Source organism: Tenrec ecaudatus, chromosome 10 (assembly GCF_050624435.1).
Source record: "Tenrec ecaudatus isolate mTenEca1 chromosome 10, mTenEca1.hap1, whole genome shotgun sequence".
Classification (NCBI taxonomy): domain Eukaryota; kingdom Metazoa; phylum Chordata; class Mammalia; order Afrosoricida; family Tenrecidae; genus Tenrec; species Tenrec ecaudatus.
The window spans coordinates 100,700,617-100,717,746 of NC_134539.1; the positions used below are offsets into that span (position 1 = coordinate 100,700,617).

At 44.2% G+C, this 17,130-nt stretch overlaps 1 protein-coding gene across 4 annotated transcripts in view; it reads right to left on the bottom strand.

The window, feature by feature from the left end:
- LOC142459470 (zinc finger protein 18-like) overlaps positions 1 to 15,811 on the bottom strand; it is a 41,732-nt gene extending 25,921 nt beyond the window's left edge. The window contains exons 1-4 of one of the 4 annotated variants that reach the window (XM_075561074.1): positions 15,087 to 15,811; positions 12,073 to 12,558; positions 10,886 to 11,075; positions 10,376 to 10,467 (exon numbers count right to left, since the gene is read on the bottom strand). In XM_075561074.1, coding sequence (XP_075417189.1) covers positions 10,376 to 10,467; positions 10,886 to 11,075; positions 12,073 to 12,462 — 672 coding nt within the window. In that variant the 5' untranslated portion in view covers positions 12,463 to 12,558; positions 15,087 to 15,811. Of the gene's footprint in view, positions 1 to 10,375; positions 10,468 to 10,885; positions 11,076 to 12,072; positions 14,912 to 15,086 lie in introns of those variants that run through there. The other 3 variants (XM_075561071.1, XM_075561073.1, XM_075561072.1) reach the window with 3 other exon arrangements.
- Between the last annotated feature and the right edge of the window lie 1,319 nt (positions 15,812 to 17,130).

Consider the following 17,130-nt stretch of genomic DNA (forward strand, 5'->3'; position numbering starts at 1 on the left):
TTTCATTGGCTAAATTTTGGAAGTAGATGACCATATCCTTCTCCCTATTTTCTGTCAGGAAGCGCCACTGGAACCTGTCCACCAGGGTTTCCCACTGCAAAGAGTAACAGGGGGACATGCTGTGGCTGAAAGCCGGGAAAGGGGTTGTGCATCTGCAAAGAGTAACAGCATCGCTACAAGCATCGTAGCAACACAAGCCGACATGATACAACAAACAGAGATGGGGTGGACAGGTCCCTAAAAACTTTAGTTTTATCAACTGTAACATTTTAGAACCATCAACTAAATAATTAAGGTAGACCCATGTCAAAAACTTCTGTTTCCAATCAAGACAACCTAAGGGTTAGATTGGTCTACATACTCATGTATAAGCAGAGTTTTTCAGCACATTTTTAATGCAGTTGTGGCAAAATTGGGTGCCTCGGTTGATATTCGGGTCAGCTTACACTCAAGTATATACGGTACTTTCTTTCTTGAAATACTGTTAAAAGGGGAGCAAAATCCATCAGTCTTGGTTTACAAAGAATGCAACACGATGCAATGGCCCTTGGGAGTGGGGAGAAAGACTAGGAGCCCCCACTAACTACCCAGAGATATGTCCAGGCAGCAGCTGAGCAGGAGGATACCCAAGTAGATTCTAGAAGCCTGCCTAAGTTGGGCCGAAGGAGGTCAAAGTCGAATGAGCTCAAGATAGCTGGAGTCGGCAGGGCAGAAGACAAGGAGACATGCAGATGGACCACCTGGTATGTTAGGGAAACACGCAAGCATAGAAAAGAGCCTCTGAAAGAAGTAGAGGAAACAATCTCCAGAGATCTTACGGAGCTGGAAATAGTCTACATCATACTGTAGCAATCAGAGTAGAAAACCCTACATACCAAGGGGCACTAGGTAGACTATTAGAAGGCCACTGCCGCAACAATCAACCCTAGGGAGAAACCAACCGTAGACTCACAAGATCTTAGCTACATCCAAGAGCAAAACTCAAGAATATCAACAGGAATACAAAATACCCAGTACACGACAAGGTCAAAGTCACAAATGGCTGGCATCCAATCCCAGATTACCAGGCTCTAAAGGAGGAGGAAACTACATCTCATTAATCAACCAATCAAAACTGATATAATCGATAGAATTGGGAGACCTTAAAGATACTAAAACTACTTTCTATATACCCAAAAACATGAAGAAACTTTGAACATTCTCAGTAGACACAAAAACGATTTAATAAAGGACCAATTCGACTTTCACAAATGGAGAAAAAAAGTATGATATGAAAAATTGAGTAGATGGGAATAACATTTTAGATACTGCAGAAAAAAAGATTCAGGAACTTGAAGATATTAAAAATAGAAACTATCCAAAATCAAAACAGAGCATTAGCAAGCTGTAAGAATTCAAGCTATCTGATATGTGAATACACATTATACATATTCCACGTGTATTATTCTGGGAGCCCCCCAAAGAGAGGAGAAAGAAGGGAGACTGTATTCGGCAGGGTTCTCTAGAGAAACAAAACCAGGACACTGATGATAGAGAGATAGATAGATAGATAGATAGATAGATAGATAGATAGATAGATAGATAGATAGATAGATAGATAGATAGATAGATGGTTATACAGTGAGAAAAAATAGATACAGCTAATTAGTCCACACAGCAGTACAAAGGGCTCAGTTCAACTCAATTTCATGGAACAGTTAATATACTGGAAGTCCTTTGATTCACATGAGCTGCAGAGTCCAAGGTCAAGGAAACAGACAGCAGAGTCTGCCTGCAGGCAGCAAACACAAGGGTGGGTCAGCAGCAGAAGCAGGCCTGGATAGGATATCGAACTCAAGTAATACAAGGCTACAGGGTCCACCAGGCTCAAGCTCAAGGTAGGTACCCCATCAACAGTGTGGCAAAGAAGCAGGTCAAAAATGAGCACCGAGCACTAGTGACACGATCCACCATGCAGATAGGGTTGTCCCACATGCGGTGCAGCAACAGGTTGAGGTAGAGAACTAACTAAAGCAGCAGCACATTCACCGGAGAGCAGGAGAGACAGGCAGGCCTTGCAGAGCCACTTAACTCTTTGCCCTCCAATCACACTGCGACCTGACTAATCCCACATGTTCCTATTGGCCAGAGTGGCACAATAAACCTAACTATCACAGAGACAGACATCATTGATGAAATCATGGTCCAATATTTCCTAAATATGTTGTAAACGATAAAACCATGGATCCAAGCTCAATGAACCCCAAACACAAGAAATATGAAGAGAACTACAAGGCACATTATAATCAAGTTACTTAGAACAAATACACATTAAAAGAAAAAACCATTATGTGAAGAATAAAGATATGAGGGGATAGCTTATGATTTCATTTTATTTTAAAATGCTAGAGAATACAACCTGATCTATGATGACAGCAGCAATCAGTAGCTGCCTCGGGTGGCGGGTAGGAAGAGGGTTGAAATGGCAGGAGGAACTTTGATCCATAGGTAAAAGGGCATTTGGGGGGGTTAATGCTATGCTTGGCCTAGTAATTTAGGGCTGCAGCAATGGATATGCTCAAATGGGTAGCTTTCAGAAACCAGTACTCTCTCGCTCACAGTTCAAAAAATTAGAAATCCAAATTTAAGGCACCAACCCAAGAGAAGTCTGTCAGCTCCGGGAGAAGGTGTTTTCTCCTTTAAACATCTGTGAGCCAAGCATCCCTTGAAGACTTCCACATGCATTGGCATCAAGGTCTAGTACGTTCTCGACACAGGAAACTGGGACAAAAGGATGTGCTCCACTCCCAGCTCTCTCATCTTTGGATGGAAGGCCATCCCTCTAGTGTATTTTAACAGGAGTCCTACACTCCAGAACCAGCATGGAGAAGATTCTACTCTGAAATTCAAAAGACTGGAACCCCAACCTTTGAGATCCAGGAAACCATGACACTATACTTGAAACCCCAAAGATAGTCCCCAACCTTCAAGGCTAGAGCAGTTCTGTCTCCAATGCTCTTTCCAGTTCTGTTGATTTCTGAGCTAATCCAGGGATAGTTGTTGTTGTTGTTAGGTGCCATAGAGTCCATTTCTGACCCATAACAACATTATGCACATTATGAACAAATTACTGCCCAATCCTGTTCCATCCTTACAACTGTTCCCCTGCTAGAGCTCACTGTTGCAGCCACCATGTCAATCCATCTCCCTGAAGGTCTTCCTCTTTTCACTGCCCCTCTACGTTACCAAATATGATGTCCTTCTCTAAGAACTGATCTCTCCTGAAATTTATGTCCAAAGTACTTGCCTTTAGAGAGTACTCTAGCCTTATTTCTTCCAAGATAGATGAGTTTGTCTGTTTAGCAGTCTTTCAATACTCTTCACCAGCATCATAATTCAATTGCATTGATTCTTTTCCAGCCTGTATTCAATGTCCAACTGTCACATGCACATCTGACAATCCATGGCCTGGGTCAGGAGCACACGGTCCTCAAAGGCACATCCTTGCTTTTCAATAGAGATCGTGTGCAGCAGATTTACTCGATTCAACTCGATTTACTCGATTCATCTCGACTGCTGCTTCCATGAGCACTGATTGTGGATCCAAGCAAGACAAAATCCTTGACATCAACCTTTTCTCCACTTATGTTATCTATTGTGAGAATTTGTCTCCTTTGCATTGAGTTCAATCCATAATGGTAATCCTCCAAGGCTTCCCCATTTTCAGCAAGCAAGGTGGAGTTATCTGCATATTGCAGGGTGAGTAAGCCTTCCTCCAATCCTGGTGCGAATTCTTCTTAATATATGTAATCCAGCTTCTCTGATGATTTGCTCAGCACACAGATTCAATAAGTTTGCTGAGAGGATACAACCCTGATGCACACTTTTGCTGATTTTAAATCAAACCAAATGCACTTGTTCCATTTGCACAACTGCCTCTTCATCCATGTTCAAGTTCTGTGGGAACACAATGAAGTGGTTTTCAATTCTCATTCTTCTCAAAGGTATCCATAATTTATTATGGACCACACAGTCAATGCCTTTGCAGAGTCAATAAAACACAAGTAAACACCTTTCTAGTGTCCTCTGCTTTGAGCCAAGATACATCTGATATCACCAACTATTTCCCTAGTTTCCTGTCCTCTTCTGAATCCAACCTGAACCTCTGGCACCTCCCTGTCAATGTACTGCTGCAACTGTTGTTCGATGAGCTTCGGCCACTAAGATGTTGGCTGTTGGCTTTTCATAATAGCTTCTATTAACATGAGGAACTGTCTTTCCATTCCAACCTTCTTGAATGTCTTAATTAGGAATGGGTGTTGGATGTTGTCAAATGCGTTTTCTGTGTCTACTGATATTATCATGTGACTCATCTTTTTTCTTATCAATGTGGTAAATAATATTGATGGATTATTTGATGTTAAACCAACCCTACATCCCTGGAATGAATCCCACCTGATCATGATGGATGAGATGTTTTATATGCTTTTGTATTCTATTGGCCAATATTTTGTTAAGGATTTTTGCACCTATGTTCATTCAAGATATGAGTCTATAGGTCTCTATTCCTTTGTGATCATTGCCCTGTTTGGATATCAAAACAATGCTGGCGTCACAGAATGAGTTTGGGAGTTTGCCACCTTTTTCTATGCCCTGGAGTAATTTGTGGCGGATTGGTGTCAGCTCTTCCCTGGATGCATGGTAGAATGCTGTGAAGATGCCTGGTCCGGGAGCTGTTTGCATTGGTAGTTTCTTGATATCCATATCTACTTCTTTTGCTACGGGTCTGTTGAAGTTCTTGACCTCCATCTGGGATAATCTAGAGAGGGATTGTTTTTTCTAGTATTTGTCCGTGTCTTTCACATTGTTGAATTCATTAGAATACAGACTTTCATAGTACTCGGTGATGATCCTTTTAATCTTGTTGGGGTCCGTTGCGCTTTTCTGTGTCATAACTCATCCTGGTTATTGATCTTTGTTCCTTCCTTTCCTTGGTTAGACTTGCCAGTGGTCTGTTGATTCTTTCAAAGAACCAGTTTTTGCTGCATTGATTTTTTTACATTGTTCTCATCTTCCCACTCTATCCTTTACATATATGAGTTTCTGTGGATTTGTAGCCCTAGTCTACCCAGACTAACACAACCCTTTTGCAGAAACAAAAAGAAGTCAAAAGGAGTGAGTTCAGGTGAGTAAGGTGCACGGGGCAAGAGAGGCATGCTGTGTTTTGCCAAAAACTGGCGCACTGAGATGGGTGTGTGAGCAGGTGCATTGTCATAGTAGCAAAACCAGGTCTTTTTTTTCCCCACAGTTACACAATCCTTTCAGAACCTCTAAACAGAAAGCTTGATTAACAGTATTACCTGGTGGAATGAACTCCAAACACACTACGAGTCAACATTTTCATCTGTTCGGGAACTTGCCAGACATCCAGAACAAGGTTTATCATCAAACGACATTTCACCTTTTTTGAAACAAGAAACCCACTAGTACATTTGAGTTTTTCCCATAGTGCTGTCCTTTTAAGCTGTGGTCAACATCACGCAGTTTCTGCGGCAATTTTCCTGAGCAAGAAACTGAATTTCACAGCCACGCGCTGTTCTCTTAAATTGGCCATCGCAAAAAATGAGGGTTGGCGCGAAACTGCTCTCAAGAAAAAAATCACTGTTACCAGAGAGAACCTTCCCAGATGTCACTGGGTGCACTAAGTCAGAGTGGATAGCTGGATGCACGCCTAGCATGGAAAAAATGCTTACTATGAAAACTCGTCTCTGCCCAGTGCAATTCCGGTATTTGCTGGTACTCACCATCTCGTGCTAACCTACCTGCAAAGCCAGAGGTCTACCACTGGCTAAACTTTGGTAAAAGCAAGACCGGCCTCGACTTTTAGCCATTTTTGACTGCTGGCTCTGGATCCTGCATTTGGCTTGAGGGCTTTGAACTGAACAGCACCCATCACACGAGGCACTTCTTTAGTTCTGCGAATTTCTGTGGGGGCACTGCAAGCCTTCACAGAAGCCAGAGACACGCGGGAATATACGCAAGGAAGGAGTCAGGGCGGGGCGGGGGGGAGGTGGAACAGAAGAATATCTTAGAAGAGCTGGACTTTGGGGGCATCATTAGCCTCAGGTCCTTGCAAGTAGTCTGGGATTAATTCTTCTAAAAGAAACAAGGTAGTGAGCCTGCCTAGTGCCCATGAAGCATGTATCACTCCCTTTATTAGTACATCTTACGAACCATTTCAAAAGAGGTTACCTAACTTCAGCTGGGGCCCGTTTTTCAAGATGGGGAGAAAGTGAAAGGGCTATTCAGTTGCTGCGACCCAATATTGTGCTAGGGTCACCCAAACCAACAAAGAGCCCCTACAAGAGTGAAAATCCAATCTTACTGGAGATTCAAATCAAGCTGTGGAGAGGAAAGCATGCATGTCTTAGAGCGGGCAATTACCTTTCTGTTGGTGGATAAATGGAGCAACCTCCCAATGGGAAAAAGAATAAAAACCTTAACCATGCTTACATAAAACCCAAGGGGAGAATGTGTCTGGTACTATGTTTCTAATAGGACACTTTTGACTAAAGTTTCTATCCAGTCTTGTGCTAGACAGCCAAGCCATGTGTGTCGACTGCTGGGATTTTAGACTCTGCCCTTTCAAAGCATTCGGCATTTTTCACAGGCCACTAAGTAAGCTGGGCTTTACCTCGAACTCACCTGTTGCAGATGTAAGGCACTGACAGAGTCCTTCCACGTATGAGGGTGAAGCTCCCGAGTGTGAAAAGCAGCAGAGGACAGCTATGGAAATAGCACTCGTTGGATTTGGGTTCAGGTTCCATGCTCTGAGCATGCCCGATGAATGGTGGCCCAGGACTACCATATATTTACTATTTTAATGCTCTTCTTGCTTTCTTATGACACGTATTAATCTTCTAGGCATGGTTCTGCCTTTGTTAATGAGCATCATTGAAAGTTTTGCTCTATCACCAACATCCATTGTTTGTGTAAGTAATGTCCAGTCACTTAAAATTTACCTGTATAAGGCAACAATTCATATATATCCACATGAAACTGGCCTATAGTTGTGTAATTTCCTTTTATCAAGTGTTTTAAATTCTATACCATTGGCTAAATTAATGACACCATCAATTGAATTACTTGCGCCACAGGGGATTTATGTTCTCTCTCATAAAACGACAATGATGTCTCTAAAATGAACGATATATCTAAATCAACGATATATAAATGGATTTGGGGCTTACACTTATTCTAGCCCCAATAGGAACAATTAATTCTTATGACATGGCCCGGCTTGAAGCTGACCCTAATGAAGAGATCACTGAAGATATGGGTCCTGTATGAAAGTGTGGTGAAGAAACCAGAAAGTGCCCAGCTCTCAGAAGAAAAAACTTCTGGAGTCTCAAAGGCCTATCTTCAAACAAGCAGCCACCTAAGTGAAGCGTCAACTACGGCCACATGAAGAAACACATCAGCATGTGTAATGCAAGGACTACAAATAAACCCCAGATCCAAAGGAAGCAGTATTATCAGAGCTTAAATTGTGCTTGCAGAGGGGTCAGGAGAGAGGGAGCCCAAAATCCATTCGCAGAGTCGACACATGGGCTAAGGTCCCAGTGAAGCCCCCTGATCCCAGTCAAGGAGTGTGGACAGCCTTGCTACCACACAGCAAGCAGTGCAAAGCCCATCATGGCAGATGGAGCTGGGTTAAAATGTAACACCCTATCACGTGATGGCCCTTTTGACCCATCTTAAAGTTATTTGTTTTTTATATTTTCTGCTTTCTCTTGGATTGATGTTTTTCTACATTTTGTCGAATTATTATTATTGGGTATTTTTGTTTGCTTGCTTTGTATAATTGTTTTATGTTCGTTTGAAACCCAGGATAGGCAGAACTAATGAGGCAATAACTGGATAGGGGCCTGGCGTGGGACGGTGGAAGGAAATGAACTAACAACGAACATGAAAAGAAAATGTGCTGAAATTGACTGTAGTAACAATTGTACAACTCTTCTTAATAAGACTAAATGATTAAGCTGTGTGACGTGAAGTATATGCCATTACATTTTTTTAATTATTAACATAAGACCACCTGTGAATAGTTTAAACAAAGTTAATCCCTCACAGATTAGGATGCTGAAAGTCAAAACTCAGGGCATTAACACTAGAAACACTTTGGAGCCTGTGGCAGTTATATAATCTGTGGTCACCTTGAGAGGATTCAGAGAAAAAGGACAGAGTCTGTATTGCCAATTATTGTATTGTCAATGAGGCCTCTGTGGGCATGGCCTTCCCCGTGAGGATTCTGGGAAATGCTGTATTTCCTTCTTGGAGGCGGGAGACACTCTCTCTCTGCTCACTCCCTGAGAGATGCTCTACTGACATGGCACTACGATGATCAACCCCATCTCCTAGGAACATGGAGACCCCTGCCAGCGCTGAGATGTTTACAATGCCACTGAAACACAAGATTTCCCACCCAATGGCCTGTGATCTTCCTGCATTCGCTATAATTGCATGTGTTTGTGAGTCTGAAGTGGATTTTATAGATTGGTATCAGACATATAGACTGATACCAGACTTGCGGAATTGATATGAACTGGGCTGGGATGTTTTCTCAATGTTCGATTGTATGTAAAGCTCTTTCTTATACACATATGCATGTCTATAAGTTTCTCTAGTCAATCTGGACTAACAGAGATCTCAATGAGTCTTGGCGGTGGTCATTCCCGGGAATGAGGAAGCTCTTGGTGCAGGGATCCCCACTCCAGGCTCTTCTTACTCTGTGGTAGCAAGGTCCCTACCCTTTCTGCTCACTTTTCTCCTTTGATCTCTTATAAAAGGTGTGACTCAACTAAGGTTGAGACTTAAGGGTACGAGTTACGTAAGGGAGAGCAAATATATTCACACCCTCTTATAAGATACACCTCACAGTGATTCTTCCTCATTAACATACAGGAAAACTCGGGATTCCAAAATAAAACCAGAGCAGAGCTCTTATTGTATGAACTTTTCCCACTAGGCAAGCATCAAGCAACTCGCCCTGAACTACTGTACCCAGTGAATCTCCTGAGCCTGTACTCTCTGGTCAGTGAATTTTTATTAAAAGCAGTTTAGCTCCGTGATTTGTTGTGATGGCTAATTTAATAGAATGGCACACAGTTGTGAACTGTTGTATCCTGCTCGGGAAAAATACCAGAGACAACACTGTGATGATGAACACAGCTTACAAGGTCAGTGCTATGGGAAGAACTAAAACGTACAAGTGATTTTCTTATTTCAAAAACATTTCTCATTTTTTTAATCGTTTTATTAGGGGAGTATACAACTCTTATCACAACCCATACATACATCAATTGTGTAAAGCACATTTGTACATTCATTGCGCTCATCATTCTAAAAACATTTGCTCTCCGCTTAAGCCCCTGGCATGAGGTCCTCATTTTTCCCCTCCCTCTCCGATACCCCCTCTCCTCATGAACCCTTGATAATTTATAAATTATAGTTTTGTCATGTCTTGCTCTGTCCGACGTCTCCCTTCACCCATTTTTCTGTTTTCCAGCCCCCAGGGAGAATGTCATATGTAGATCCTTGTAATCGGTTCCCCCTTTCCAACCCACCCTCCCTCATTTCTCAGAGATCACAAAATATAGGGCATCTACTCAATATTGAGAATCGTGGGTCACCCAAACCCACCATTTATTTGAGGGGATACATTGAATAAATGACAGTTATCATCTTGATGTGCTCAAGGTTTTATGAGCATATACTCAGGCCCACACTGACCAAATTGTTCATGTAAAACATATCCACATCTTTATTGTATGACAAGTATAGATCCTTAAAGATACAGGGGAAAAAATCACTTGCCGCATATTAGCTAACCTATTAAAAGTTACAAAGTACCCCTACGTTAAGGAACTAGAGAATGAAACAGTCCTTCCATGGAGTACAATGCAGACAATGAAGGAGGAGGGTTGACCATTGGTGTGGTAAAGACAGGTTCATCTTTTCATATATCTTTTTAGGAACCATTTTCCTCTATTCAAAATAATAATTAGAAGAATATTCTGCCTTGAGAGGTCAGGAGAGAAATGGTAACCATAATGGTGTGGTATGGTGTGTGGTATGGTGTGTGGTTTCGTGTGCAGTTTGGTGTGCTGTGTGGGGTGTGTGGTGGGGTGGTGTGGTGTGGTGTGGTGTGGTGTGGTGTGGTGTGGTGTGGTGTGGTGTGGGGTGGTGTGTGGTTTGGTTTCCCCATGTGCATTTTTGTTCTTATCCTAGCCTTCTTACACTCCATTTCTAAGACTGCACCGACTTTCAATCCCCTGAGCACTGAATCACGTTCCAACTAGGCTGAGGGGGAGAAACACAGGGGAATCCAGCTCACCTGAGATGATGCTTGGAGGAAGGAGGCTCCAACTTCCTGTTCTCTGATGAGCCTTTCCTCAGGCCGGGAAAGAAGCTGGGAAGCAGCCATCACTGAAGTGAGAAACAGCAAGTTTTAAGAATCTGCATGTCCACCTCAGTCACAGCCCAGAGGGTTCTGATCAAAAAAATCTTGATAAATTTGAAATGATCTCAGTTCCTAAAGCCACAATTTCAGGATTGGATATGCATCCCCAACAAAGTCTAATCTCTCCGACCTTGCAAGCAGTCTCCCCAAAATGATCTCCCACCTCCTTCGTCAGAACCAAAATCCAGGTGGCTGTGCATGGTCAGAATGGGGTATGAAAGGCAGGCTGTGAGTCTCCAAATCAGGGTGAATAAGACAGACTGATCGACACACCCTGTTTCCACACTTACTTCCCAGGGACCTCTCAATCCAAGCACAACATTTTCAACTCACGCAAACCCTCATTTTTTCCGAAGAGCACCCCAAATCACAAGTGAGACTCACCTAATGCTGGCTCAGTGTCAGATTCCTCTTTCACCACCTGGTTCAGCTGCTCTCCAGACCCAGAGGCTGAATGCTGAAGGTCCACCTCCTGAGGCATCGTTTGGGGAGGCGTCTCTGCCTCCTCCACCTGGCAGCTCAGAGATGCCATCTTCTCCGATAAGCTCTCCTGCCCCAGAACCTGCAAGCTGATCTAGAGACCAGGAATTACAAGTTACAGAGTCAGGATTCCTGAAAGATGTGAAGCCAGCCTTACAACAGATTATAAAACAGTCCTTGGAGACATGGATTAGGAGAGACGATAGACAGTTTTAATCCTCAGCAGGAACTAGTGATGCAAATATCCCTCAACTCACTGCTAGTGAACCAACTATGACTCACAGTGACTCTATGGGGGTTTCAGAAATTGCAAATGTTTATGGGCGTTGAAAGCCTCATCTTTCTCCAGCAGAGCAGCTGGCTTTCCAAACTGCTGGCCTCGCATTTAGCAGCCTAACACGAGGCATAAGCAACCTTGGTGACAGAGTGGGTTACCCACTGGCTGCTAACCACAGGGTCAACAATACGATCCACCAGTCACTTAGCAGAAGAAAAATGAGGCTTTATGTCCCTACAAAGAACAATATTTAAGTGGAGAGCAAATGCTTTGAGAATGATTGGGGCAGGGAATGTACGGATGTGCTTTATACAACTGATGTATGTATATGTATGGATTGTGATAAGAGTTGTATGAGTCCCTAATAAAATGTAAAAAAAGAAAAAAAAAGAACAATATTTAACCTTCGAAACCCAAAGAGCCACTTTTAAACCAGGCCTGGAAGACCTTCCAGACAGGTCACTAATAGTGCTTTTACTGAACAGCACCTACCAATTAAAACTATTCCGAATAAGCTCAGACATGCCAGTGACAAGAGAGGCGTGGAAAAAGATTTTATAATTAGTCCCTAAGAGCTAAAATAAGGTAGAGAGTCACACACATACACATAAAAATCAACAACAAAATAAAACCCATGCAAACCAGTACAATTCAGCGCCTGGCTGCCCCAAGAACCGCGATGCCCCACCAGCTCCTTAGCCGTCGTCTGTAGAAATGGATCGCTGGGCCTCTCTTTCTTTCTTGGTGCCACTGGGTGGGTCTGGGCAACCAACTTTTACAAAGTTCAGAGGATTAGTTCAGTGGGATGACTTACCCACTGCCACAGTCTCCGGGGGTCTCCCTTCAAGCTCTCTACCAGGGTCACGGCCTCCTCACCGCTGCCTGGACACTGCCTCCGCACCCACATCTGGATCTCCCCAGGCAGGATGGTCAGGAACTGCTCCAACATCAGAATCTCCAGGATCTGCTCTTTGGTGTGAACCTCTGGCTGCAGCCACTGGAAACACAGCTCACGAAGCTGCCTCAGGGTCTCCTGGGGCCCAGACACCACCTGGTACCGAAACTGCCTAAAAAGCTGGCGGGCAGCTTCAGGGCCGCACCGTTCCCCTGGAAGGCCAGGATCCTGTCCAAGAAAGCTGGGGTCCTCTGCCTTTGCCAGTACTGGCAGGGGCACCAGGACCTGCCCCAGGTCAACTGGCATCATCTGGCTTGGCAAGTTCTTTAGCTTTAGGCGAAGTGCTTGCGGGGCGGCCGGTCACTGTGGGAGAAGCAGGTCTTTGCAGAGCCTCTGGCAGGAACACTAAAGGGGGAAGGAGATTGAGTGCTACACAGAGAATGGCGTGTTTTCTGAAAGAGACAATTCCTATCCCCACAGAGAAGCCTTTCAGTGGATCAGAAACCTCATGAGATTGTTCACCACATCCACAAGAAAGATCCAGTCCAGTGGTGGGTCTACTTAATTTCAAAGTACTTCAGAAACACATTGGCCTTCCCAATGATGAAATACCAAAATGTATCACTCTCACAGAATATTGCATGTAATCTGAAATTTTAGAACATGTAAAGATACAGAAAAATATGACACAATGTTAAATAAGAAAGAACAAAGAAGGGCAGAATTAATGCATTTAATCTGCTGTTAGGTTTTTATGTTTGTGAACATCAAAGTGAGAAGTAGGCAGCAGGTGGCGAGAAGAGGGAGGTGGGAGGTTGGCGGTGGAAGGCATGAAGGGAGAGGCGGAAAGAAGAAATGTGGACAGTGAAGCACAATGTGGTACGTACAATATTACAACAGACTTTGATGTTAAGGATGCATATTGATCACCCTAATAACACAGAAGTACAACTAACAACCCAATACGGGCATATTATAAAAAAGGGGGAGGGACAAAGGTTACAAACACCTCCATAGCCCTTACAAGCAAGGGAGTGGAGTAAGAGAAATAACGAAACAGAAAAACCAAAGGCAAGGCAAGATCCAAACGAAAATTCTTTCCTCTGGCTCAGAAGACATTATAAATGAGTAATATAAAATTCATTGGTCTACATGAATTCCCTATCTGATCTTCTCCAATGTTACACTGGAAACAACCACCAAAAAATAGGATTCATTTATAAGGAGAGTGAGTGGACTATTATTTAAAGGCAAAATTGCAAAAGATTCCATCTTTCCTACTTAAATCTATTACCTCTTGACACATAGCGTCGGGTGAGCTCCTTTTGATTATATAGTACATTCTCACTGTAAAAAAATGGTGTCTTTTTGTATGGAAACATAACTAAATATTATAGAAAAGAACATTGTGTGTCCCTAAAGCATCGCTTATAGAGAAAACTCAAAACAGTCACTGTCATTGAGTAGATACGGACTATTGGGACCCTACAGGCCAGGGTGGGACTACCCTTGTGAGTTTCTGAACCTACTTCTGTGGTGGTTTCGAACCGCTGAGCCTGCATTCAGCAGTCCAACCCACACTAAAAGGGTAACACATCCTAAATGAGAATCTGTTAAAGCAACGGTTCTCAACCTGGTGGCCAAATGGCCCTTTCACAGGGGGGCGTCACCTAAGACCATCAGAAAACACATATTTCCGATGGTCTTAGGAACTGAGACACTGCTCCTCTATCTGTCTCCAGGTGGGTCCACCCACATAAGAGTACCCGGCGTGAAGACTGTTACCCCATGGGACACCATGCTTCAAGACAAACTTTCATTTATTTGTAATTAGAAATAAACATTTCACACTATATAATTACATATTGTTTTGGTATTCATCACGATGCTTTAATTATGGACAATTTGTAACAATGAAAATACATCCTGCATATCAGATAGTTACATGACGATTCATCACAGTAGCAAAATGACAGTTATGAAGTAGCAACGAAAATAATTTTATGGTTCCGGGGATCACCCACAACATGAGGAACTGTATGAAAGGGTCGCGCGCGGCATTAGGAAGGTTCAGAAGCATTGTGTTAAAGGAATTAATCATACACGAGTATTAATTGCTTCTAAATCTATTTATCATCCATGTTTACAAAAAAAAGCAAGATTTCAGGAATTGGTAAATGAACCCAAATTTATCTGGCTCTGGAATTATGATCCATCCAGATGGGATACAGACAGACACACACAAACATAGGTACTTCCAAAGGTTCATGGAGGTGGGGAAGGGAGTCTTAATTATTCAGAATTTATAGAGGATTTATAGGTCAATGACAATGATGTTCTGCTTGTTACGATTAAATACAGTTAGCCCAAAAGTTTTGTTATACTTACTAAACTCTCACTTGACCATCACCCTATGCGAGTTTCCAAATCACGAAACAATGACGCGCACGGTTGGTCTCCGGATTGCAACTCAGGGCGCTCTAAAGTCTGATGTTTGCGACCAGGGGCCTCAAACGCCTGGACGGACGGGGGCCTATTGGGAGGGTCCCACGTACAGCTCGGGGAGGCAGGGATGCTCAGGGCCCGCGAGGCGCAGGGCACAGCGGCCCACTGGGCTCCGCACCCTCCGCCCTCAGCTCCCGGAAGAGACCACTCGCTCCGGTCCTCATCCCACCCGGCTTCCCTCTGCCAGCGGCTCGGGACGCGGCGCGGGCCTGGCCGGGCCACCCCCGGCTCCGAACCCCGCACCCCGGCCAGGCGCCCGCAGCGCTCCCAGCCCCGCCGCCCTGCCCTCGGCGCCCTGCGCTCCCACGGGCCGCCCACGCGCCGGCCGGCCGGGCCCCGCCACCGCCCCCCGGGCCAGCGGGCTCGGCAAGGACGCGGGCAGCGCCAAGCCCCGGCTACGGCGGCCGCGCACCGTCCAACCTACTCACCTGGGCCCGCCGAGCGGCCCCGGAGCACTTCCGGGGAAGCGAGACGGCTGCGTGCACACCTGGGGGCGGGGCCTCCGGAACTGAAGCGAAGGCTCTGATTGGTCGCCAGAGCCGCACGCCCCACTCTCGGTCACCTCCCCTCACGGCCGGCGCGGGGCGGGGCTGCGGGGGGCGTGTCAGCAAGGAGGGCCTGTGATTAATGCTGTTTTCCACGTAACCATCATTCTTTCACTGAAGCTTCGGTGTTCATCAAAAACACATTTATTGAGCTCCTATTGTGTGTCCCTGGTAGCGCTGTGAGTTAGGCGTCTGGCTGCAGTTCAAACCCAGCTGTGCTGCATGAGCCAGAAAGCCTAGCTCAAGAAAGCAAAGGCCAAGAACAAGGTTCTCTGCAAAGATGTATCCTTTAATATGACCTCTCTAGTCATAATTCCTTATGTGATGTATTACGATTCTGGATTCTATGCTTTGTAGTTCTCTGTTAACAGGATTCAAGTGGGGTTAAGTCCTGACCGTAGTAGAAAGTATTGACGAAGCCACACTGTTTAACTTCCGTCACCATTAGGACTACTTTAGTTGAGGGTAGAACTTCAGGACACCATCCTTTGTTTTCCTCAAGGCTGTGGTCGGCTAAAAGACAAACCATATCTCATCCTATTTCTCAGTGCCTAAGAGCCATGCGGAACGCAAAGAAAGATCTCAGGACCTTTTGAAAGAGCTGTCCAGGACCTTTGGCAGAGGCAGCTGAGATCAGATGCACCAGAGGCTGTGTCACTAAGGCTCGGAAAAAGAGTGCTGAGACTGTGGGGTACCTTGCCATCTGGCCTGAGTCTATGGAACTATAAGACGGAGTGACAGGAAGGCTGGCTTCTTAGCCCATGGAGGTAAAGGGCCAAGGAACCACGTGGCTGAGAAACTGAGGACCAGAAAGAGACTTGGCTGCTAGCTGGGGGGGAGGTGGTGTTATAGACCAATGGCTACATTCTTATTGCTTGCTGATTCTGACCTATTAACTTCCCTACCTCCTGAAATAGCTGCATTCCAGGAGTTAGCATATGAGCAAGAGCCAAGGGTGTTGAAGGAAGAAATTCAAGTTGCACTGAAAAGCATCAGCCAAAATCAAGGCTCCAAGAATTCCTGGAATACCAATTGAAATGTTTCAGTAGGCTGATGAAGCATTAGAAGCACTCCTGTGCCAGGAAATTTGGAAGACAGCTACATCACCAACTGACTGGAAGAGATCCATACGTGTACCCATTACAAAGGAAGGTGACCCAACAGAACACTCAAATGATAAAACAGTATCATTGGTGTTACATGCAAGTAAAAACTTTCTGAAGAGCATCCAAAAACAGTTGCAGCAAAACATTGACAGGGCTTTTCCAGAAATTCAGGCCAGATTCCGAAGAGGGCATAGAACAAGAGATATCATTGCTGATACCAGATGTATCTTGACTCAAAGCAGAGGACACCAGAAAGATGTTTACTTGTGTTTCATTAACGGTACCATGGCATTCAACTGTGTGGCTCATAATAAACTATAGATAACCTTGAGAAGAATGGGCGTTCCAGAACACTTCATTGCGCTCATTCAGAACTTGTATGTGGATTATGAAGCAGTTGTGAGCAGAACAAGGGAATACTGAATGTTTTTAAGTCAGAAAGTTGTGCGATATGGTTGTATCCTCTCACCATACTTGGTCTGTATGCTGATCATGTCACTAAAGTTGGCATATATGAAGAAGAATGGGGCATCAGGACTGGAGGAAGGCTTATTAACAACCTTCAATATGCAGGTGACACAGCCTTGCTTACTGACAGTGAGGAGGACTTGAAGTGCTTCCTGATGAAAATCAAAGACTGCAGCCTCCAATATGGTTTCCAACTCTCAATGTAAAGAAAAACAAAATCCTCACAAATGGACCAACATATAACATCATGACAAATGGAGAAAAAGCTGAAGTTGTCAAGGATTATGTCCAGAATCAATCCTTGTGGGAGTAGCAGTCAAGAGATCAAAAGATGGGTTGTATTCGGAAAATCT